The sequence below is a fragment of the Sapajus apella genome, unplaced genomic scaffold (genome assembly GCF_009761245.1).
Source record: "Sapajus apella isolate SASKATOON/1434 unplaced genomic scaffold, GSC_monkey_1.0 scaffold114, whole genome shotgun sequence".
Lineage (NCBI taxonomy): Eukaryota > Metazoa > Chordata > Mammalia > Primates > Cebidae > Sapajus > Sapajus apella.
In genome coordinates, this window is record NW_022437054.1 from 487,131 (window position 1) to 512,407 (window position 25,277).

Genomic DNA, 25,277 nt, shown 5'->3' on the forward strand with positions numbered 1-25,277 from the left:
TGTCTTAAAAGCCAAACAAAAATATCCTGGAGAACCAGAAGTACAGAAGAATCACTGGGACACATGGGTGCCTATAGTCACCAAAATTTGCAAAACTCCACCAAAGTTTATCAAGCCTTTGTGCAAAAGGGGAAAGAGTAAAATGCACATCTTAAGTTATTCAGGTACAATCTTGCTTCCCAACATGGGAGGAGCACCTTAGCACAGAGGGCACAGCCCACTGGGCACTAAACCCAGTTCTGCCAAGAAACACACAGGTGCACAGCTCATCTGCCTATGACTGTTTCCATGACTGACAAGCATGGTTGGGGGACCAGATTCCACAGATAATCCGTCAAATATGTTACAAATTGCATAGTTTTAGGCTACTACAAAAATTTTCTTAATCTGAGTTTGGCTTTTGGAGAGAATTAAATCCTATAAAAACAAAATACACCTTTGCAGCCTTTTCATATGCACCTCTTCTATACAGACAGCTCCCCTCTCTCTACCACCTCACACTGACAGTTTTGTGCTGGATGTGTTACTTGGAATACAATGGTAAATGAATAAACAAAAAGTTTTAAAAATACACCACATGAGAACAAAACCTAGATGAGCTTAATTCAAGTCATTTTACTATAAACATGGAATTCTTTAGTAAGTCCAATTATAATGCCTTTAGAATTCCCATGCATTCCTTCATTTTTAAAGCTCTAGTCATCATGTACTCAAAACCATCCTTCTTGATACAACTAGTAAAGATAGAAATACTGTCAACCAATAACTCATCCTAGGAGAGCTCTGTATTCTTGACAGAGTCAAATAAAATAAGCTTAATAATTCTTTTCCTCAATACATAAGACTACAATTTAACAGGATATAGTTTTATAAGTAAGATTCATAAGCAATAACACTTTTCCTTTGTGATAAACCATTTAGATTTGGTTACCAGAAGTAGACAGGACAAAAAGCCTGACCTAGGAAACTGACTAAAAGGGGCAATGATAATGCAGCTACACATGGACACTGCATTTGTACCTACAACACAGCTCTCTGTGATGCAGGAAAAAACCCACACAGTTGAGAAGAAGAGGTGCTGGAGAACCACTATATATCAGAGTACTTCAGATGATCATAGGTCAACACAAATTACTTTATCTTCTCAAAGTCAACACACAATGCTGGTAAAACTCGAATAAGAATTCATATTACAAGGATTTTGCATGACACTTGGAGTCACTATTTCTGAAACCATCTATTGGCTAAAAGTAAGCTTTATACCAGCCATCTTTGTCACACTGCCCTGAACCACCATTATCGTCAGTGGGCTTTTACTATTAAGTCAACTTCGCAGCCTACCTGAAAGAGCCTTTCATCTTCTGGGCAAATAATAAGGGAATGATGAGGAAAGCAGCTAGGAAAAGTCGCAGATGAGAAAGGCTGCCAAGAACTCTGCTATATGCACAGCGCTTCTCCGATACTTACAGCGCCTTTGCAGTAGAGTCGAAGTTGTCCTGAAGGAGTTCGAACAATGACAGACATTCTTTTTCTGTCACTGAGAGAGTGAGAAAAAAAAAGTTAGCACTGGCCTGTTTTCAGGATGCATGTCCTACGGCTGAACACCAATCAAAACAAAAGGTGATCTGGGGCTCCTAAAAATGGCCAAGCTCTATCTTTCCCTACCCTTTTCCCCAAAGTAGGACCTGACTGTATCTCCTACTCTTTTTATTTACATCATCTGAACATTACCCTGTTTCTTTCCCTGCCATGAAAAAGAACTAGCACCGCTATTTACAGGAGGAAAAACAGAACAGGAGAATTCCAGCACCGACAGTGCACATCTGATTGACTGCTGACTCTACAGTCTAAGCTATCAAGTAAACCTGCCCAGCAGGTAGCAAAGTGGGAGACTCGGTATAGACTCACTTAACTCGAAAGCTCCTCCCTGTGTCATCTTTTAACCGGAGTAGAAAGAAATCACAAATCCACAGAACACTCCCAATTCAGCACCAAGGAATTCTCTCTCCCCCTACCACAACTTCCTCACACGTCTTTCCTCCTCACCCACCGAGCCCTCAGTGAGTCTCCACTGCCTATGAATTCTTCTTCCTGTTCTCCATCTACCGGCGTGGCCTCACCTCATCTCCCACCAAACCTCCCATGCATCACCATCAGGCTTCCAGCATACATGGGACTCACCATTCTCCTCTTTTGCACATTCTGATCCTCCTTTGCCTACATTTTTTTATCCCCCTGAAGCACACTCTAACTACAGAAGGCCCTAGATCACCCATGTCTGTGGCCTTTCAGTGCAGCGATTTCCAATGGACTGTAAGTCCCTAAGAGTTGGGGAGAGTCTCTCTTCAGCTCTGGATAAATTCCCACATCCTAACCCAGAGCGCTCTAGCTGACCTGGATTTGCATTTTCTCTCAACTATCTCAACTGTGGGCACGCCTCACAGTTCTTGAAACCCATGTTTCAGTTTTTCAATGTGTAAAGCAACTGCTTCAAGGGAGCATTATCAAGATTAAGTGGCATTGGGGAAAAAGATGAATCCATGAAAAAGAGACAGAATCATCACTATAACCACAAATAATCTTTCTGTTCTTTCTTATTCTCCCATATATATATATACATATATATATACATTTTAATAATCCTTATGTCTCTAACCATATTCACTTGTTTTTATCTAACTCCCTTTACTCCTCTTCCTTGTCTGTCTAATAACTCTGGTCCCAGTTAATGCAGTCACAGGGCACTGCAGTTTCCAACAAAAGATGGGGCACAAAACGGTCTGGAGAGATGCCTAGCACATCACTCACCTCCACTGCAGGGACACTGTGACCACTTCCTACATGAGCCACCTCCGTCATCAGCCATCCCCTCCTCCCCTCCCCGTTGTTCCAAGTCTAAGCCTGTGATCCTAAAACTAAATACTAGGGCTGGAAAGTATTTCCTACACAAAGATTTTTAAAAAACTAATCTTTATTAAAAATAGCTTACAAAGCAGACAGAGCAAACAATTTGTGAATCATTTAACAAAGGTTATTTAAAAATCCACCTAATTTTAATAACAGGTAAAGATGCTTTTGAGATAGCAACAGAACTTTGCTTTAGCACTGACAATTCCACGTTAAAAAGGGGCAAAGAAACAAAATTTGAGATATGTTTCCTTATAACAAATTATGAATGCCCTATGTGTACAAGATGTCCAACAAATATTCCTAGGTCTTACTTTTTAAAATTATACTGGGGAAGTCCAGGAAAACTGCCCTACGTGGACCCAGCCTCTAATGGAATGGACTGATCTCATCTGTCATCATTTGTCAGTTTCCCAGATCTCCAGAGGAGTGCTCCAATGGAGCAAGAGGAATGACCTCATGGGACTTGGGAAATGCCAATGAAAATAATGCCCTCATCACATGCTCCAAGCTATTCAGACATGTCTGCAGCTGCTGATGCAAGAACATCAGGCTCTGGAAATGTAAAGAAAAAGAAGGAAGTAGAACTAGAGCATTTCTCTTGAATAAAACAAAGAAAAATAATCTACTTCACTTTCTTTAATGACAGTCACAAATTCCAAGGAGAAGAGAGTTTATGGAGATACATTTATTATATTTAATGCTTAAGAACTATATTGAATCATAGCATACAGTCATGTAAACACTCTGATGAAGTTGGTAAATAAATATAAGTATTTTATTTCAAATGTACGAAGAGAAACATACCTAGAAAATTCCAGGACATTTAGGATTCCGAATGTTTGTTCCTGTCCCATCTAAAGGAAGAAAAATAGGCTCTTACCTGAGGTGCAAAGCATTAAAATCTCAGAGGAATTGTCTCCCAAGCATAAACAGACCTATGCCAGCTCTCTCTTCCCACCTTCCAACACCTTGCAACATGTGCTGTTTTCTCACAAGTCTGGTGGAGTAAGAGCTCCCTCTTCTGGTAGAAGTTTCTCACGTTTCTTTGGTGCTAATGGCTGTCCTAACAGTTGACTGGTGTAGCCACTTCCAAGAGATGGAGATAAAGGACACCAGTTGTACAGGTTTGTCAAAAACCTTGGGCCCAGTTATGCTTCTGAATTCAGGATTTTACAAATTTTATAAATATATACGCATATTCTAGACTATCTACCATAATGTCCCCAGCAGGGTAACACACTATTACACAACACATCCACTTTCTACAGCAAAATGTATGCGTATCACAAGAAGTGGGATTCATAAAGATCATAAACGGTCTCACATTGGTTCTGATTAGTTTTTGCTGCCAAATAGCTATTCACCAAACTTGGGAAAAATCTTTTGGAATTCAAAGGCATTTGAGTTTGAATTTGCAGGTAAGAGATGGTGAATCTGTACCTGGTCTCAGAGCAATCAATCAAATGCTCTTTTTCTTTGCATTCTTTTACATTAGAATGTCATAAGTCACAGTTTTTTCCCATCTAAAAATTCCAGATGGTGTGTATGATATTTTGAAATTTTCAATCTAATCTTTCCATTTCCCCAACACTTCACAGTGGAAAGAACGTGGCCTTTGGCATTGAATACATGTGAGTTTGAATCCAGTTTCTGTCTTTAAGTCTGTGACTTTCTTATGCATAGCAAAAGCACTCATCTCTCAGGGCTGAGAGAAGTAATCAATGAAGTAATACATTCAAATTACCAAATAAACGACAGAACCATCATCTTCACACCCACAACTCCCCACTCCTTCTCTTTGCGTCCTATAAAACAGCTAATGATCCACTTCCGCCAGTCTTCATCAATCTTTGTTCGCCTCTCTGGATCCATGAGTCCCGTGTTTCCTTTCTCCTCAGCCTGTACCGACTTTCTATCATATCCCTGTTCAAAAGGCACCCAGTGCTACTAACACCGCCCAGCACCAGGGCTGCCACTCCCAGGAGCCACCTCCCTTCTGCACCACCATTGTATCAACCACACCACATACAGCCCACGGATGTGGCTGCTATGACTATTGGTGAGGACACTTCATGTAAATACGTGGGAATTTGAGAATTTTTTTCCTGACTTGGTAATAATAATGCAGTAGGTTTTTTCTTTCTTAATTTGAGAATTGGTGGTTTGATGAATGGTTGAATAGGATTCTTTTCATTATTGTTATGTACAAGTCCTAACTAATCAGGTAGTCTTTTGTGACCCCCAGAAATATGACCTTAAAACTTTAATGAGGTAACAAAGAGGTGTCAATCCAGCATGTAATACCAGGAAGACAACACCAATAAGCTCTCTAGATTCCTTATTTATCTGGCGTTGTGAGTGAAATAGAAGCTCCTGTTCTCCTCTTTCTCCCACCTATGATGTAAGTCCCCCACCCCCAACCTCCATTTTTGCAATACAGAGACATGCAGCAGCACCCACGCAACTGAAAATCCTACAGTTAAGATTAAAAGTCTCCTCAAACTGAAAGAGGGGAAAGGCCTCATTTTTAAAACACTTCTGTAAGGGAATTCCATAGTCAATCAGCACTTCATTCCACTTTTAATGATGGTACATTTCCCTAAGCTAAATTCCCTCTGTTGACTAAAATAAGCCCGGTAAAAGTAAACATGATCTCATGTCTGCACTCCGCAAGAAACTGAAGATGCCAATAAATGGGCACTTTGTACAAGATATGATATTTTATAGGTTTTACATATAACCAAAAGAAGAAACTTACTACAGTACTACCAAGGCAGTTATTACACCATTTGGAAGCGAATTTAAAATGCATTAAAGGTCTACGGATTTGAGGATGCATCCACAAACCCAAAAACTATAATCCCTGAGTCTTTCCCAAATAGAGGAATAGGGAAAGGCAAGGTATGGCAGGGACTAGCCTCAGACCCTCATCATCAATCCAGACAATAATAAAACAGCCCTTCTAACTGGTCATCATGAAAAACACCACTGCCTCACCAGTCCTAACCGTCATTTTCCCCTGTTGCCCATTTGAAGGGTCCATATTTGATCTTCTTCTTGATACAGTTATTTTCCTATCACTAAATTTCTCCCTTTGGCCTGTAGGTAAGGAAAGTCAGAAGAAAATCAGAAAATGTATAAACCCCTTGACTTCAGTTGCAGTGGGGGATCCCTCATATAGATAAAAGAGATCAAAGCCAGGCACGGCGGATCAGGCCTATAATCCCAGCACTTTGGGAGGCCAAGGTGGGTGGAACACTTGGGGTCAGGAGTTCAAGACCAGCCTGGCCAACATGGTAAAACCTAGTTTCTATCAAAAATAGCAAAATTAGTCAAGTTTGGTGGTGGGCACCTGTAATCCCAGCTACCTGAGAGGCTGAGGCAGGGGAACAGCCTGAACTTGGGAGGCAGAGGTTGCAGTGAGCCGAGATTGCACCATTGCACTCCAGCCTGGGCAACAGAGTGAGACTCCATATAAACAACACCAACAAAAATCTTAAGCTCTGACTCCTCTCCCAGCTGAAGAGACTGAAGCCCAGTGGACTGTGAAGCCCCACTGATTAAGAACTCAGGCTCTGAGGCTACGAAGAGATGCAGAACCTGCCCTAAAGACAAGCGGTAAGTTATTTTCCCAATTATTATAGAACAAAGAGTAGATTTGTGAAGTTCTTTGCTACAAAGGATTTCACATCAGGGTATGAAAGATACATGGAAAAGCATCTTTAAGGGAGAAAAAGTACTGCAATGCAAAACACCTCCAACAAGCTAATATAATCATGTTAACTCCAGTTTTTCACAGGTCTAATTTTTCACCAAAAGAGACATTTAGCTATTATATTTACAACAGGCATGCCATTTCACATGCATAAGCTTCACAAAGGTAGGTGATCTGACATGTGAACACGTGCGTTACTCACCGCTTCTATGATGACTGAGAATGGTGTTCTGGCGGTGAAGACAAACCCCAGCTTTTTAGCTCCTTTCACCAAAGCAGCTTCATCTGTGAATTAGGAGTAGGTGAAACACTGACATGTCACTGGTAATGACGGAATTCTGTTTAGTGTCACTTCTCAAATTAACAAAACCCACTCTACTGGAGGCCTGGTGTTATCTGCACAGTAGTAAGGACTCAGGGTGGAGAAGCTCTTCCTACCACCAGGGTTCTGAAATGAGCACTTCTGTTAGAGGGGGCTTAGATCCATGCTAATTCACCAGGGCAAGAATGATTTATATCCCTGCTATTCTCGCTTGGGATCAAGTTCTCTCCAATTAACCTAAGTAATAGTCCCACGACTCCCACCAAATATCTCCTCTGAGCAAGGCAGTGTTTTAATTGTACTGTGGGATTCCCAAGCCCCAGGAAGTGAGTAAAGAGTACCCCCACGCGGCTTCCCCAGCAGCTGGAAAATCTAAGCGATGTGGGAGATGAGGAAGAAACAAACTCCGTTCTTTCATCTGAGTTTTGTCAAGCCCAATCACCTCTGCTGGGAAATGCAACCTGACTAGGGTCCTCCCTTTGCTGTTAAAGGGTGATGAGAGTCAGGAGTGCCCATCCTGGGCTCTCTACAGCTTTAACACCTATAGCCAGAGCCTGGCCACAGTGTGAGGCCGGCAGCAGACAGCCGGATCTGTGGGTCAGGCTACACCGCAGCATCTCCAAGAATAACTGCAACACCCAGGTCTCCTGAAAAGGGGCCAGCAGGGCGCATCTGGCCAGAGCCCTCACCTGGGGAGGAGGCCTGGTAGATGATGTTATCTCCATCCTTCTCAGGAACAACTGTGTGGCACACGGCCAGAAGGGTGAGGAACTCCTGAATGCAAGGGGCTGTGGGCTGCAAACGTGAGGCGGGATTACTGTCAGTGACACCACCTTCAACAGGCACCAGGGCTCACACAAACAGATCCCCACCTAACATTCAGTCATCCTACTGCCCCCTGCTGGATAGAATAGAGGTAGTTAATATGGACTTCAGATCCCCCTCCTGGCACCCTGGTCTGGGGTCCCCAAGCTGATTCTCCCATGCTCTCCTCCCTGGGCTTCTCTTGGAATGCAGCTCCTGCACGTTAGCTCAAGAGATGGGGAGAGCAAAGAGGAAAGAGCCTGTACCTCCTCACACCCTGCCGTCCCCTGAGCCTCAGCCTCGCCCACATGCTTCTGCCTCCCCACGTGCTCCCGCCTCCCCACGTGCTCCCACCTCCCCTGTGATTCTGCTTCACCCATGTGCTGCTGCCTCACTCCTGTAAGATCCCCTAGAAGCATGTGTTCCACTCCCCTCACTGCTGTACCCCAGGCCTCACAAACAAAAGATGCTCCCATCCTCTCCCACATCTGTTCCATACAGTGCCTACTCCTTAAGTTTGTAATCTCTCAACATCCATAAAGCAGGCCATCTCTCATCCATTACTATTAAACAGCAACAAAAACCAGAATTGCCCTGGATATGTATTTAATAAAATTCTTTTATTCTCTTTGGGAAAAAAAAAGTATAATTTTAATTGGGATTAGAGCACATATATAACTAGTGGGAAAATAATGTTGTCTTCCATCTAAGAAAACAATGTGTCTTCCTATGTATTAAAAGCTTCTAAATATTCTAAATATACAACCTGGAATATGTCTATTAATTATTTTATTTGCTCGAAAAACTATTCCAGTGTCCACTGTACATGAAGTAGTTTGTGGGGCATTTTATCTATTGCCTTTTATATTATGAATGGAATCTTACTTCCATTACATTTTACAGTAGTTTCTTGTTAAAACATTGATTTTTGTAAGTTAATATCCAAATTGTTATTGAGCTTCTACTTGTCTCTAAATTCCAGTTGACTATCCTAGGTTTTCAAGGCAGACAATTATATCATCCACAAATGAGAAGTTTTCCCTTTTCCTCCCAATATATAAACTTTCAGTTTTCACCTGTCTGCATGAGCTAACACTTCCAGAATTATGTTCAATGCAGGAGTGATAACCAAGCTTCCTTATTTTATTATTTTAATGTCAATGTCTCTAATGTATCCCTTTTAAATAGGCAACTGGCTATAAAATTGAGATAGATTTATATCTTCATGTGAAGGAAGCAGCAATGTGCTTCCTCTTTTTATGGAGTTCTTGTTTTTTTAGTCATAAATGGATGATGATTCCATAAGAATATTTTTAGTTTCTTCTGTCTTGTGAATGTGACTTTAGAGAAATTTTATGGAAGCAAATCACAACTATTCACATGGCTACTTCTTATCATGAAAAGAATGCACATTAAACTATAGTTCAGTGAAGTTGTGAGCTTAAGGAGTTTACACATTCCCCAAGGCCTACATTGCAAAAATGGTAAGAAATTTTCCCCAAAAGCACTTTACGTAAGAATTTAGCTTCAATTCAAGATTGCCTTCTCCTGTACCTGAGAACTATCCAATCCTGAACATAACCTTGTCCCATAATGAAACAACATAAAAAGGGTCTAAGATTTTACAAATAAATAAACCTAATAGTGAAATATTTTCTAAGAGTTAGAAAGAATTGCACACACAAATTGAGCTTTCTACCTGGAATGGTAAGCCAGACAAAATTCATAAAGATTTTTTTAATCCTAAAATAAAATTAACCTATCATTGGTTTTCTTCCTTTTGCATTCTATAATTGGAGAAGAGACAAAATTAATCAGAAGCCTATGGATGCTTGTATTCCTGTGTGTGTGTGTGTGTGTGTGTGTGTATCTTCTTAGAAGTTAAAAGTTTTTTTTTTTTTTTTGAGACGGAGTTTCGCTCTTCTTACCCAGACTGGAGTGCAATGGCGCGATCTCGGCTCACCGCAACCTCCGCCTCCTGGGTTCAGGCAATTCTCCTGCCTCAGCCTCCTGAGTAGCTGGGATTACAGGCACGCGCCACCATGCCCAGCTAATTTTTTGTAGTTTTAGTAGAGAAAAGTTTTTATTGTGGTAAACTATACTTGTAATATTTATCATTTAACCATTTGTAAGTACAAAATTCAGTGGCATTTTAAATACATTCAACAATGCTGCACAGCCATCACCACTATCTATATGCAAAACTTCCTCTTCCCCAGCATTAACTCTGTACCCATTAAACAATAACACCATTCTCTCTTCTCTCTACTCCCAGTGATCTCTATTCTGTTTTCTGTGTCTATGAATTTGTCTATTGTATGTACCTCATATAAACAGAATCATACAATATTTTTGCCATATATGTAGAAATGAATATTTTCTATTTATTTGGTGAATTTAAAATAGCAGAAAATGATACATGTCTAAAATTGTTTTGCAAGCCAAATTACAGCCACAAATTATCCAAATCATATATATATATATATATATAAATGATTTCTTCTTTAAGATTCAAGCTCAAAAATCTTAGGCATAATGATTCAAAAGAAAGTTATATCTTCTTCCTTGGTGAACCTTTGGAAATGTGTCCCACACACTGGTTAGCAATGTAAGCAGGGGAATGCATGAATTGTCCTCCAAAATTTCTCACTGGTTGATTCTCTAAGAGCCAAATTCCATCTTGGCTATCAGCCCACACAAAGCTTAACATAGTCCTAAAGGACCCAAAATGATGACATAGGAAAAAAGAAAATTCTGTAGCAAGTGGAAGTATTCCCTCAGGAGGAAAGTAAAGGTTTTCTTGAGGCAAATGCTTTAATTTTAGTCAATAGTCCCAAGACAATTTAGATGAGAATGTGGGGCATGTGCAGCCGCAAATCCTCAAATACTTCTTTCCTCTCCCCAAACATTTTGGCAAAATGAACAAGTAATCTAATAGGCCCTGTGTTTAAACTGCTTAAATACATTGAATGGGTACATGTAATTCAATCCCACATATCCTCAAAGAAAAATATTGGAGCCTATTCTATGGTCTTCATTATTATACTGAAGCTAGATGTTAAATGTCAAAGAGTTTAATTAACACAGGAGCCAAGGTGAAGACTACCTCAGAAGGCCTCAAGGATCAAAGAAAACTTTAAAATGGTATACAGAGGCTAGGAGGCTTTTACTAAAAATTAGGAAATAAATTTCCATATCAATCAATCAATTCCTTATTATGCTTGTACTGAAACTGTGAGTATCCAGATTAAAATTCCAAAGTCCCCGTGTTTGGATCATCATCATAACGTCCCCATGACAGCACTTCCTTTTCACAGAGGATGCAGCTGTCCCTACTCTCAATGCTTCTCATTAAACTAAAAGGCAATTTAGTTCAGGAGGGTAGGCAATGGGAGAGGAATTAGCTCTGCTCAGATCTTCATTCAAACATCAATAGAGACAGGCTCAAGAAGAGTGTGGGATGGACAGTCAAAACCCCAAAACTTCACAGGGACTCAAAACACCAGTCCAGGGCCAGCTCTGGAGAGAACACCTGTGAGAGTCGGAAATTAACTGAGCCAAGTATTGAAATCTTTCAAACACTCTGATCCCAGCAGCACGTAGGGGGTCCCCAGAGGAGCTCTTCTCCAAGTAAGAATTTGCCCCAGGCCACTGAGATTCTATGCCATCCCATCTTTATGTCAGTGCAAATACCATTCTGTGTGGGTGGCCACACTGCTCACATGTTATGGTAGCCATGACAGTCACCAAAGAGAATGGAATTCCTCTCTGTCTACACAAACCAAAATCACTTCCTCGGGGAGTTGCACCTTACCTATCCTGCAAAAGCGTACTATGGCTCCTAAGAACTTCACATAACTGCTTCCCCAGTGAACAGGTATCACTTGGGTAATTTTTATTCATCTCTTCCCCTAGTACCGACAGCAAGGTATTTTATATAAATTAGGTTTGCTATAAACTGTTTTCAAAATGAGTGGATAAATAAATGAGTCTCTGATGTAAACGGGGATCCAATAGTTTGCTGCTATTCCTAGCCCAATACTGGAATTCCGTGATGTTCCATACACTGTGCTCATCTTATTTCCTCTGCTACTTCTCCTTATTGATCTAGGAAGGCAAACTCATGAAACTCAACCCAGAGCAGTCTCCGGAGCTCCTATGTCACCCTGCCACTTTCTCCTTTTCCAGTCACCATCCCAACTTGAACAGATATATTCAGCTGCCCACCTTTGTGGTTACCCTCGACCTGAATACTATTTGAAAACACTTGTTTCCTCTTGAGTACTCAAAGTACACTTGTTTATTTGACATCTTTGATCAAAACCACCTTCCTGCAGAGATGATTCTTTAGTGGCACCACTCTTCTGCTTGGAGAACCTTTAGCCTAGAAGCTGGATCTACCTCTAAGATCAGAATACAAGAAAGGACTTCTGAGCTGTCTGTGACTGAAACAGAACATAGACTCCAGCAGCATCCTCTGTGGGCTTGGACCACTTCACCAGCCTCACCAAGAACTGAGTCGGAATAGCAGTATCACAGCCCATGGATGTGGGAACCTTAGACACCCACATCTCAGAACGGCTAGCAGCAAATAGGCACTAATTGCAAAAGAGAAAAGCAGGATTTCCTCATGAAAACTTAGAAAAAGTTTTAAATATATCTGTCTCTTTAAAATTTCGGAAATTTGGAAAGATAAAGTTTTAATTTTTCTCATGTTTACCTAATTTTAAATCTAGAAATATTTTTCAGAAACAAAATTAATCACACCATATCTAACTTATACTAACAACTAGTTGTGAAATGCTTTGATCACTGAATAGTTTTCTAAGTTGGCATTTTTCAGAGTACCCTTTAAAATAACAGTGAACTACTCTTCTAGACGTTGTCTTAGGCAAGGATTTCATGACCAAGAACCCAAAAGCAAATGCAATAAAAACAAAGACAAACAGCTGGGACCTAATTAAACGAAAGAGCTTTTGCATGGCAAAAGGAACAGTTAGCAGAGTAAACAGATAACCCCCAGAGTGGGAGAAAGATCTTCACAATATATACATCTGACAAAGGACGAATATCCAGAAACTACAACGAACTCAAACAAATCAGTAAGAAAAAAACAATCCCATCAAAAAGTGGGCTAGGAACATGAATTGACAATTCTTAAAAGAAGATATACAAATGGCCAACAAACATATGAAAAAATGCTCAACATCACTAATGATCAGGAAAATGCAAATCAAAACGACGATGGCATACCACCTTACTCCTGCAAGAATGGCCGTAATCAAAAAATCAAAAAAACAGTAGATGTAGACACGGATGTGGTGATCAGGAAACGCTTCTACACTGCTGGTGGGAATATAAACTAGAACAGCCACTATGGAAAACAGTATGGAGGTTCCTTAAAGAACTAAAAGTAGAGCTACCATTTGATCCAGCAATCCCACTACTGGGATCCACCCACAGGAAAAAATACTTGCACACACATGTTCATAGCAGTATAATTCACAACTGCAAATTGTGAAACCAACCCAAACGACCACCAAAAAAGAATGAATTAATAGTATTTGCAGTGACCTGGATGAGATTGGAGGCTATTACTCTAAGTGAGGTAACTCAGGAATGAAAAGCCAAACATTGTATGATCTCACTGATATGTGGGAGCTAAGCTGTGAGGACACAAAGACGTAAGAATCATACAGTGGACTCTGGGGACTTGGCAGGAAGAGTGGGAGACAGGCAAGGGATAAAAGGCTATAAACACGGTGCTGTGTACACTGCTCAGTTGATGGGTGCACCGAAATCTCACAGAGCACCACTAAAGAACATACTCATGTAACCAAATACTACCTGTACCCCAATAACTTATGGAAAAATAAATAAGTAACGGTGAATTGATGCGATTCTGCAGTTAATGCTGATTTGAAGTGGTGTGATGTCACAGTTAAAAATTTAACACACTGAGGTTTAAGGCTCATTTCCTATTTATGTGCTGGGTAACTAACGGTCAATTTAATCTTTTATTTAACTTCCTTGTCGCCTCCCAGATGTGACTCAAATGCTGACTAAAATGCTGAAGGAAATAGATGTTAATTGCCTGGCACACAGTAGAATGCAATAAATGCTACCTGTTATTATATATATCTTACTTGTGTTTCCTAAAGTATCCTAAGTCAAAGGATATGCAATTACACTTGACCTCTTAGATTCACAACTGTGACATAACAGCACTGCAGAAATCTTACAAAGCAACGGAAATTTGAACTGTTACAGAATTTTGCGGCAAGATTTGCCTTAACCTTGGTGTGCTACTTTAAAAAAAAGTCACCGTGTATTTAAATACACTAATTCATGCACAGCGTTCGCCACAAAGCATTTGTCTAAGATCACTTCTCAGAAGGACTCACACCATCAAATCAAGACTTTCCCCAGGCTTTAAAACTGCAACTCACAAAATGCTACACATATATATCAAAGGAAGGTGCACCGTATCGATTTGCTGTCTTCAAAGTAAAACAGAGCACTTACATGGCGATCCTCAATGTTCTTCAACAGCCTCGGGTCATCAAAGTCACAGGAATCGCTACAGGGAGGAGGCATCCGGCTGTAAGAGAGAACAGAGAAGATCTATTCAATTCAAAAGTTCCTGTTAAGTTAACCCAAACCTAGAAAGAATCTGCCCTCCGGAAGAACCGTACTTAAAGTCCTATAGAGATTCACATTAAACTTTTAAAGACTTGGAATTCTGTACTATTATTTCAAACCTCAAAACAATAATCCTGGAGTTTACTATAAATAAAATATTTTATGAGTTATTATTAAGAACAACAGTTACAAGGAACAATAGTTACAAGGAGGAAAAACAGAAACCAGGAATTGATATTATAACTGCCATTTCAATTGGTCCCTGAATCACTTCTACCAGAGAAAACTCCCAAGAGTGTCTGCTCAAAGCAAATAAAACAAAAGGAAGTATTGCACTGCACACATACAATCATTTATGGCCAGAGCTCATACGTAGGAAAGGGAAGACGACAAACAATTACAAGAAAGGAAACGATATGATGGCTGTGAGCTATCACACTGAAGCAAATGTGATGGGTCATTTATCTCCACTCCCTCCTGAAACTTTTTTTTTTCTTTTTTTTTTTGAGACAAAGTTTAGCTCTTGTTGCCCAAGCTGGAATGCAATGGCGCCATCTCAGCTCACTGTAATGCCTCCCAGGTTCAAGAATTCTGCTTCAGCCTCCCAAGTAGCCGGGATTACAGGTACGTGCCACCACACCCGGCTAATTTTGTATTTTTATTAGAGATGGGGTTTTGAAGTGGAAATGTTGCCCAGAATTTTGTCACAAGTTGTCTGTAACCATCCCTATTTGGAGAATGTCCCTATTTTTGTTAGTAACTGCCTCTTTCTGCTTCTGTACATCAGCTTATTGTTTACTAACTGGAAAACCTTAAGAGAAACTGCCGCATTGTCTAAAACCTGCTGCATTGTCTAAAGTCCTGAGTTACTTCCCTTGCCCCTTTACCTGTAAAAACTGTGTACTTTTCTTAGCTGGGGTCCAGACTTTTGGGTGCGAACCCTTCTGGGCCTGCCAGCATGATAAAGTATGTTCCTCCAATCCCCTGAGTGTTACTTGGGTTTCTTGTCATGTAAGATTTTCCAGAGCAGTTTCACCACGTTAGTCAGGCTGGTCTTGAACTCCTGACCTCAGGTCATCCACCCACCTCTGCCTCCCAAAGTGCTAGCATTATTACAAGCCTGAGCTACCATGCCCGGCTCCCTCCTGAAACTTCAACATTGTCAAGGCAAAGACAATGAAAGAAGACACGACAGCAGAGGGTATGCCAGTCTTAACTCTAAATAGGTATCAGAGTGCAGTGCTGCACAGAAAACAGCAATCAACAGCTCGCAAAGGGGAGCACCTGAAATGCAAACTGATGCCCTCGACAGGGCACTGGGGATGTGGAGCAAATGACAGCACAAGCACCCGTGAGGTAAAGGAAGGAGGAAGACAGCACAGGCTCCACGCCCACTTGAGGAACACTCCGTCTTCAAAAACCCTCCCGCATCCCATGCAGCCAGACAACTGCATCTTCCACAGCCAAAGGAAAAAAAATGCTTATCTTTTACAGAAATTAAACCAGAGTAGTCCTGAGCCCAGGGACACTGGGCACACAGGCGCACATGTGAGTAGGCTTGGGCATCCTCCCAAAGCAGTGTTTTAAGTGAAATTCTATATAGGCTGAAAGGTACAATCACTGGCCGACTGTCTCCATGCAGCTTCCAAAACAGTTGCCACCAAATTTATAGCCCTTGGCAGGAAACTAGAAAATTCTTTTTATGAAAAGAAAGCTGACCAGCTGACAAGAAGACCCACAGACACTGACATCCAGGGATCCCTTAATACGTTAGTGAGTCCTAGCAGATCATTCTCCCGGAGTCATCAACCACAGTGTCTCCACTCCACACACAGCCCTAGCAATCAGGTTTCTTGTATATAAGCTTTAAAACACGTGCAGACAGATAGCATCACTACTTATAAGAGACACAGAAATCAAAACTACAATAAGGTACCACTTCATACCCATTAGGATGGCCACTACGAAACAAACAAAACCTGAAAAATCACAAGTGTTGGCCAGGAGGTGGAGAAAGTGAAATCTTTGTGCATCACTGGCAGGAATGTCAAATGGTGGTGCTGTTATGGAAAATAGCACGGTTTTTCCTCAAAAAGTCTAACATAGAATTACCATATGACCCAGTAATTCCATATTTAGACATACAGCCCCAAGAATGGAAAGCAGGGACTGAAACAGATACTTGTATGTCTGTGTTCACAGCAGCGCTATTCACAGTAGCCGAAAGGTGGAAGCAACACAAATGCCCATGAACAGATGACAGCATAAACAAACAAGGCATATACATGCAATCCAATATTACTCAGCCTTCCAAAGAGAGGAGATTCTGACACATTCTACAACATGGATGAACCCTGAAGACATGCTAAGGGAAATACACCAAACACAAAAACACAAACAGTGTACAATTTCACTTGCATGAGGTACTTTAGAACAGGCAAAATCATAGAGACAGAAAATACAATGGTGGTACTAGGGTCCGGAGGCAGGCGGCGATGAAGAATTTTTGTTTAATAGATAGGGTTTCAGATGAAAAAGTTCTCGAAATGAACGATGCTGATGGCTGCAAAACATGAAGATACTCAGTGCCACTGAATTGTACATTTAAAAGAGTCAAATGATAAATATTATGTTACATATATTGTATACAAAAGAAAATAATAAAAATATATGAGCACATAGCTAACGATCACCAGGCCTTTGAAGAAAGCCTATGGAAAATAAATGAAAACACCATGGGTGGGCGGTAGGGAGGATGGGAGAAGAGCAGAGAAAACTCAGAATGCAAAAGCAAGGTTAGGGGAATACTTTCGAAAACTGAAAGTGAGATCATACGAAAAACTCATGACGAAGGATAGAAGATCAAGATGAAAAAAATAGCAGAAAATAAAACAAAAAAATTATGGAAAATGAGAGCAAAAAATAATAAAATTGGAGGATCAACCCAAAAGGTTCAATATAGCTTGAGGCCAGGAGTTTGAGACCAGCCTGGGCAACACAGTGAGACTGCATCTCCACACACAAAAAAGAAATTACAAAATTAGTCAGGCATGGTAGTGCATGCCTGTAGTTTTAATTACTCAGGAGGCTGGGGCAAAAGAATCACTTGAATCCAGGAGTTTGAGACTACAGTGAGCTATGACTGTACCTCTGCAGTCCAGCCTGGGCCATAGAAATGTAATAAGTGTAAATAAATAAATAAAAATTATTCCAAAGGCTTTTCCACTACAGTGTCAAGAAGTGCTAGAATCTACTTACCAGAAGTCATCTGAGGATGGCTCTCTTGTCAATTCTGGAAAGTGACTGTCAGAGAAAGGGGAAACAGAGTGATCAAAAGACAGACATTCTGATCAAAACATGAGTAAATGGATAATTCTTTGATTAGATATACAAACTTACAGGTTCTCTGGGACTTCTTACCAAGTTAATATTTGCAGAAATAAACCACGTTTTAACTCTTCAGAGTTTAATTTGGGATCCATTCAGTTATAAACACATTCCATAGTTACTACATATCTAAATCCACTGTAAAGGATTCAGGTTTTTTAATTTGGAAAGGATAAAGATCCTTTCAAAAGATCAGAAAGGCAAGATATTTGACTAATTTGCTAAAAAGTAAACTTATTTTCTTGAAAGAATACAAGCAAATTTTCGGTAAGCGATAAACACACTGACCCATAGGTCACTCCGGCAATGCTGCACTTCTTAAAGTTCATGATATTGCATGTGAGCGTTCCAGTCTTGTCAGAAAAGAGATATTTCACCTAAATCAAAGAATAGAAAAAAATACATCAAGAAGCATTAAGATGCAAAAATCAATAAATGAAATCTTTCCGTCTATACTTTTCAAAACCTGTATGAAACAGGTAGATTTCCATAAAGCAAGCTAATTAGTAACAAAAATATATTAATACTTTAATATTTAGACCACTTACAAACCTTCTTCCACAACTAATGATATAGTCAGAGTATACCAGAATATGCAGAGGAAGCTGCAGTCAGAGCTCTGACGGAATGATGTGCTACTGAATGTTATGCACCATCACTCTACACGTATCATTTGAGAAATGATGTCATGAATTAGTGAGGGAGAGTAATTAACAGAATAGCCTCCAGAGGAAACTCCAGTTTCTCAGTGGTCTTCCAAAGAGGAGACAGAACTTGCTGAGTGCTAGATATCTTCCAGAAATCCCAGATAACTGGTCTAGGGAAGCAGGGTTTTACTGTTGTATAGAAGAGGTACTGATTACAGGAATTGCTTACTCAGTAATTTTTCTTAATGATGCAATATAATCAAATGCACTGAGAGGTTTTTTGAAAACGATCAAAGGGAGTTCAAGTTATTAAAGCTCCTAAAGAAGTCAAATACTTCTAAATATAATACTACATCTAAATATAATATTAGTACCCTAGTGGTAATTAATACTTTAAACAAGTTTTTACATGCAGTAAGTCTTAGAAGTATGGAAAATTTAGTAGAATCTGCCTTTTAGTAAGCAGGGATTCTTTCTGCCTTTGTGTGTGTGTGTGTGTGTGTGTATACATATACACACACACATATATGTACTGTATATCTATAGATATACACAAAGGCAGAAAGAATCCCTGCTTACTAAAAGGCAGATTCTACTAAATTTTCCATACCTCTAAGACTTACTGCATATCTATAAACTATTGTTTATAGTTTATAGATATACAATGTATATCTATAAAAAACTATATATACGTATGTGTGTATATATACACATACATATATATATATATACACACACACACACACATATAGTTTTTTATAGATATACATATATATAGTTTTTTTAATATACTTTAAGTTCTGGGTACACATGCAGAACGTGCAGGTTTGTTACATAGGTATACATGTGCCACAGTGGTTTGCTGCACCCATCAACCCGTCATTTACATTAGGTATTTCTCCCAATGCTATCCCTCCCCCAGACCCACAACCCCTCACAGGCCCTGGTGTGTGATGTTCCCCTCCCTGTGTCTGTGTTCTCATTGTTCAACTCCCACTTATAAGTGAGAACATGCAGTGTTTAATTTTCTGTTCTTGTGTTAGTTTGTTGAGCATGATGGTCTCCAGCTTCACTCATGTCCTTGCAAAAAACATGAACTCATTCTTTTTTACGGCTGCATAATATTCCATGGTGCATATGTGTCACGTTTTCTTTACCCAGTCTAACATTGATGGGCATTAGGGTTGATTCCAAATCTTTGCTATTGTGAACAGTGCTGCAATAGACATGTGTGCATGTGTCTTTATAATAGAATGATTTATAATCTTTTGGGCATATACCCAGTAATGGGATTGCTGGGTCAAATGGTATTTCTAGTTCTAGATAACTGAGGAATCACCACACTGTCTTCCACAATGGTTGAACTAATTTATACTCCCAGCAACGGTGTAAAAGCATTCCTATTTCTCCAAATCCTCTCCAGCATATGTTGTTTCCTGACTTTTTAATGATTGCCATTCTAACTGGCATGAGATGGTATCTCTTTGTGGTTTCGATTTGCATTTCTCTAATGACCAGTGAAGATGAGCATTTTTTTCATATGTTTCTTGGCTGCATAAATGTCTTCTTTTGAGAAGTGTCTGTTCATATCCTTTGCCCACTTTTTGATGTGGCTGTTTACTTTCTTCTTGTAAATTTGTTTAAGTTCTTTGCAGATTCTGGATATTAGCCCTTTGTCAGATGGATAGATTGCAAAAATTTTCTCCCATTCCGTAGGTTGCCTGTTCACTCTGATGATAGTTTCTTTTGCTGTGCAGAAGCTCTTTGGTTTAATTAGATCCCATTTGTCTGCTTTGGCTTTTGTTGCCATTGCTCTTGGTGTTTTAGTCATGAAGTCTTTGCCCATGCCTATGTCCTGAATGGTTTTACCTAGGTTTTCTTCTAGAGTTTTTATGGTTTTAGGTTTTACATGTAAGTCTTTAATCCATCTTGAGTTAATTTTTGTATAAGGAAGGGATCCAGTTTCAGCTTTCTGCATATGGCTAGCCAGTTTCCCCAACACCATTTATTAAATATGGAATCCTTCCCCATTGCTTTGCCTTAAAAAAAATTAAAAATGAACATTTTATAATAATGGCTTAAGATTAGCTAATTCTAACTTATCCTTAAAGTTCCAACTTAAAACCTCTTCCCGATGCAAACTTTCCCCATATCCTCAGTTAGGATGAGTTATTGAAGCATCCATGGGTACCCCTTGAACACTTTCAATCCCTTAATTATTCAGGTCCAGTTCAGTGACACCTGTGAACAAATATATAACGCACACTGTGCTAAACTAACAGAGGCAACCAAAGACCTTATATAGGGCACATCCACTCCCTCACAGCCTCCACAGAGAAATGGATACTACATCACTCATATCCCCTATTTTACTATACTTATGTTTGGAAAGACTGTTATGAAACATAGAAGACAAGCCGGGAAAACTACAGAAGAGTTCAAAGAGGAGGCAAATTCAGCTGGTATGCGCCAAGAACTCACTGATTCTTACAGGAGGATTTTACCAGACAGATAAGGGAACTGACAAGGCCATTCTAGAATGAGAGAACATAAACAAAAACAACAACAAATGAGGACTGAAAGCCCAAGGTCCAAGGCCTGCTCTAGGTGCTGTACCCAGCCCTATGTGACCAGAGCCCCAAAGGCGGTGGGAGGGTTTGTGCTCTGTGCCAAGGACATTCTCTGTAATAACAATCCATCCTGTTATACTAAGAATTTAAGAGCACTTATATGAATATAAACAATTTAAGGAAGGATAAAGGCAAAAATTAACTCTAAGTAGGTTTGGAAAATTATATCAAAGAAACAGAATCACCTGCTTTTTTTGTCTACAAAGTTCTATTTTAGTCTACAAACTTGAGCCTCAGTTTTCTGGCAATAAACTCAAAAATGATACACAAACCATCACAGAATTCACTTTATCCCTGAGGAAAGAAAAATGAAGAAAACATAAGGGAGTTTCTCTAACCCTCAGATGAATGAGCCATGTTACCTGCATTTTCACAGAGGGATGCTGAGGAGCCAGGGAGATGAAATATGGCATCGTTCGTACACCGGGCAGGAAAGCTTGGGAAGCCAAATCTCGACAGACAACCCAAAGTCCCCAGTCTGACACTGAATAACCAGGCATCCTTCAATAAGTTACTCCTTTCCTTCTCTATAAAATGAAGGTACAACCCCCTCCCCTTAGGGTTCCTGGTGGGTTTAAATAGGGTGTATAAAATCAAATAAAAATCTTTAATGGTAATGCATCAAAAAAGGTTAGTCCTCAAAAATCAACAAGTGGGGCCTAATTAAACTAAACAGCTTCTTCACAACAAAAGAAACTACCAACAGAGTAAACAGACAACCGACAGAATAGGAGAAAATATTTGCAAACTACACATCTGACAAAGGTCTAATATCCAGAATATATAAACAACTTAAACAACTGAACAAGCAAAAACCAAACAACTCTATTTTAAAAAATGAGCAAAAGACATGAAGAGACATTCTCCAAAGAAACATACAAGCGGCCAAAAAAAAAAATGAAAAAATAATTCCACATCGCTAATCATCAGAGAAGTACAAATCAAAACCACAATGAAATAATATCTCACACCAGTCAGAATGGCTATCATTAAAAAGTCAATAAAACAACAGATGCTGGCAATGCCACATGGAAAAGGGAACATATCCATTATTAGTGGGAGTGTAAATTAGTTCAGCCACTGTGGAAAGCGGTGGAAGATTTCTCAAAGAACTTAATACAGAACTACCATTTGACTTAGCAATCCCATTACTGGGTATGTATCAAAAGGAAAACAAATCACCCTACCAAAATGACATACGCAGCATGTTTATCACAGCAATATTCACAATAACAAAGACATGGAATCAACCTAGGTGCCCATCAACAGTGGACTGGATAAAGAAAATGTGGTACATATACACCATGGAATACTACACAGCCAGAAAAAAATAATGAAATCATGTTCTCTGCAGTAACATGGATGGAGCTGGAGGCCATTATCTCAAGTGAATTAATGCAAGAACAGAAAGCCAAATACCACATGTTCTCACTTATTAACTGGAAGTTAAACATTGCATATTCAAGGACATAAATATGAGAACAACAGACACTGGGGACTACTAGACAGTGTTGGGGAAAAGGGTTGAAACACTATTGGGTACGATGCTCAGGCACCTGAGTGATGGGATCACTGATATCCCAAACCTCAGCATCACGCAATATACCCATAACAAACCTGCACATGTACCCTCTGAATCTAAAATAAAAGTTGAAAAAATAAATTAATTAAATTACATAAAACATTTTAAAAGAGGTTATTCCTTACAGGAATTTTTGTCAGACGCAGACACAATGCACAGCACAACTTAGTAAAGGCAATAGGAGTTCAGGGGTCAAGGCAGAAAAGATACCATTCCCTAGAATATTCCAGAGAAAAAAATCCAGAACGTGTGAGGGATATATGTCCTCTACATTGGGCCCCACATGTTTTGTAGGGTTACTCAATATGTGAGTATCTTAGCCATTGTTTTCCCTGTCATTTGCTCCTGATAATACTTTTTTAAGGGTCCCAAATGATGTTGCACTGTATTTTTTATATTACATCTTTCTTTCTTTTTCACACATTACTTCTGGGTGATACGATATAGCTGTGTCTTGAAAAGCAAGTAAAAACTGAGAAACACTTGTATTTAATGGTACATTCAAAAGTATTATACAGCTCTTCAGACGTTCTAGCCATGTTCACGGAGAAGTATTTTTGCAAAATCTCTCCATGGTTCTTCTGCTAACGCTCATGTTCCCTCATGCTCATGTCACCATTTCCAAAGTTCTCAAAGAGGCTTTCACCTGCCCAAGCTCTTCATTAAGGTTTGATGTCCTGGCCATGGCGGGAGTGTCATTTCCTATATAATACATATCTGTGTCCTGAGAGAGAGAACAAGAGACAGCATTTCAGAAAATAGATATCATTACTCCTTCATTCAGATTAACACAGAAAAGAAGCTAAGAATGGGTAATTTAAAACCCTTTTATTTTCATATAAATGCTCATTTTAAATGTTGGGGTGAAATACAGTGGCGACTAGGATAGAGAAACCCTGTGATTTAAGGGGAAGCATGGAATTAATATACAGAAGATTGGCAGGCATAGTGGCTCATGCCTATAATCCCAGCACTACGGGAGGCTGAGGTGGGCTGATCACTTGAGGTCAAGAGTTTGAGACCAGCCTGGCCAAGATGCTGAAACCCTGTCTTTACTAAAAATACAAAAATTAGCCAAGCATGGTGGCGCACATCTGTAATCCCAGCTACTTGAGTGGCTGACACACAAGAATCTTTTGAACCTAGGAGGTGGAGGTTGCAGTGAGCTGAGATCGCACCACTGCACTCCAGACTAGGTGACAGGGCATGACTTTGTCTCAAAAAAGAAATATTTATAAAAGATTTGGTTTCAAGATAATCATTTCACAACCTAGACTAACTCATGAGTCTGACCTTGTTCACAGGATTGTTGTGAAGATCAAATAAAAATGCACATCAAAGTGTCTGTTCTACAAATACTGGCTGCTGAAGTCCACGGCTTAAGCACTATGGCAGTCTTTTACAAATCCTATCTCCATCCTTACAATCAAATCCAAGTTGACTGTCACAATGAATTTTGATATGCAAGTGACCACTATAGTAAACACACCGAGGAGGCCTTTTCTTCAGCACTAATTAGACATTAGAAGGTTCAACAGCAGGTGCAGCTGGATGACAAACACCAGCTCAGGATTCCACCCCATTATCTGATCAATCTTCACAACAATGTTTTCATAGGTACCACTGCCCTCCCCATTCCCCAGGAACACCCTCACTGGTCATCCCTGGACAGTTCTTTGTATGGCCAGTTTAAGCTCCTGGACCTAATGGTAAACGAATATAGTTCTTCTTTTCTGAGTGCTCGATTAAATGTCAAAGGATCTGAAATAGCATTGGAAAATAGCGATTCAACTCTGCTTTAATACTCACCCAGTTTATGAAAAGGGCTTGAGTGTACTTCACAACCTCAAGAGTCACCAACAGACTGATGGGAATAAGATTGTTGTATAAGATGATAAACGTCAGCAGGTTGTATCCAAAATTGTCTGAAGTTGTGTCTGTGGAAAGAAACCAGAGTATCTGAAAGGTGTTCACAACCGAAGTCTATTGGCTTATTTAGAGATTCAAGTTAAAATAGTTATTGAGCACCTCCTGTATGTCAGGAACTGCGAGTTCAACGGCTGGTTTCTGTAGAAGGCACACAGGCCCTGCAATGTAACCAGCCAGGAGGATGCATCTATTAAAGAGAAGCTTACAGGAGGCTTTCTAGTGGAAAGACATGGTCACTGAAGGCTATCCAGAAGAAGAAATGCTGGTGTCAAGTTTTGAAGAACAGAGAAAAGAAGCAAACTTGAAAGAATGTAGAAAAGAAGACGGGCATTTGAAATGGTTGTAAGGAATACCTAAAACCTCACTAAGGTACAGGTATATTGGGGATACCCCAAACAGCTACAAAGATGGACAAAATTGTGAACAAGAGAAGCAGACAAAGAGAGAGACGGCTTGAATCTAATTAAAGAGAAGAGAAGAGATGTCTGGAGGGAACAAGACTCCTAAAGATGGCACAGGGGCCTGAAGGATGGAGTCCACCACAGCAGAGGCAGCGTCAGCTCCAGGAGGAACAGACAATGGGGGAGAAAGAGAGGGGCACAAGCTCTGGGGTATCAAGGGGAATTTCTTTCCTTGACAGCCATGATCTTCTGCTTGAAGGGTAAAATAGTGAGATCTTCTTAACTTATTAGCAAGAGGCTTAAAGAGG

General features: G+C 39.9%; 1 protein-coding gene across 3 annotated transcripts in view; it reads right to left on the bottom strand.

Annotated features, from left to right (window-relative positions):
• ATP8A2 (ATPase phospholipid transporting 8A2) overlaps positions 1-25,277 on the bottom strand; it is a 643,075-nt gene that overhangs the window by 457,390 nt on the left and 160,408 nt on the right. For all 3 annotated transcript variants that reach the window (XM_032260055.1, XM_032260056.1, XM_032260057.1), the window contains exons 12-20: positions 24,449-24,576; positions 23,286-23,363; positions 18,069-18,157; positions 17,652-17,696; positions 14,277-14,352; positions 7,637-7,742; positions 6,828-6,910; positions 3,715-3,764; positions 1,468-1,537 (exon numbers count right to left, since the gene is read on the bottom strand). In XM_032260055.1, the coding sequence (XP_032115946.1) occupies positions 1,468-1,537; positions 3,715-3,764; positions 6,828-6,910; positions 7,637-7,742; positions 14,277-14,352; positions 17,652-17,696; positions 18,069-18,157; positions 23,286-23,363; positions 24,449-24,576 (725 nt within the window). The remainder of the gene's footprint in view (positions 1-1,467; positions 1,538-3,714; positions 3,765-6,827; positions 6,911-7,636; positions 7,743-14,276; positions 14,353-17,651; positions 17,697-18,068; positions 18,158-23,285; positions 23,364-24,448; positions 24,577-25,277) is intronic.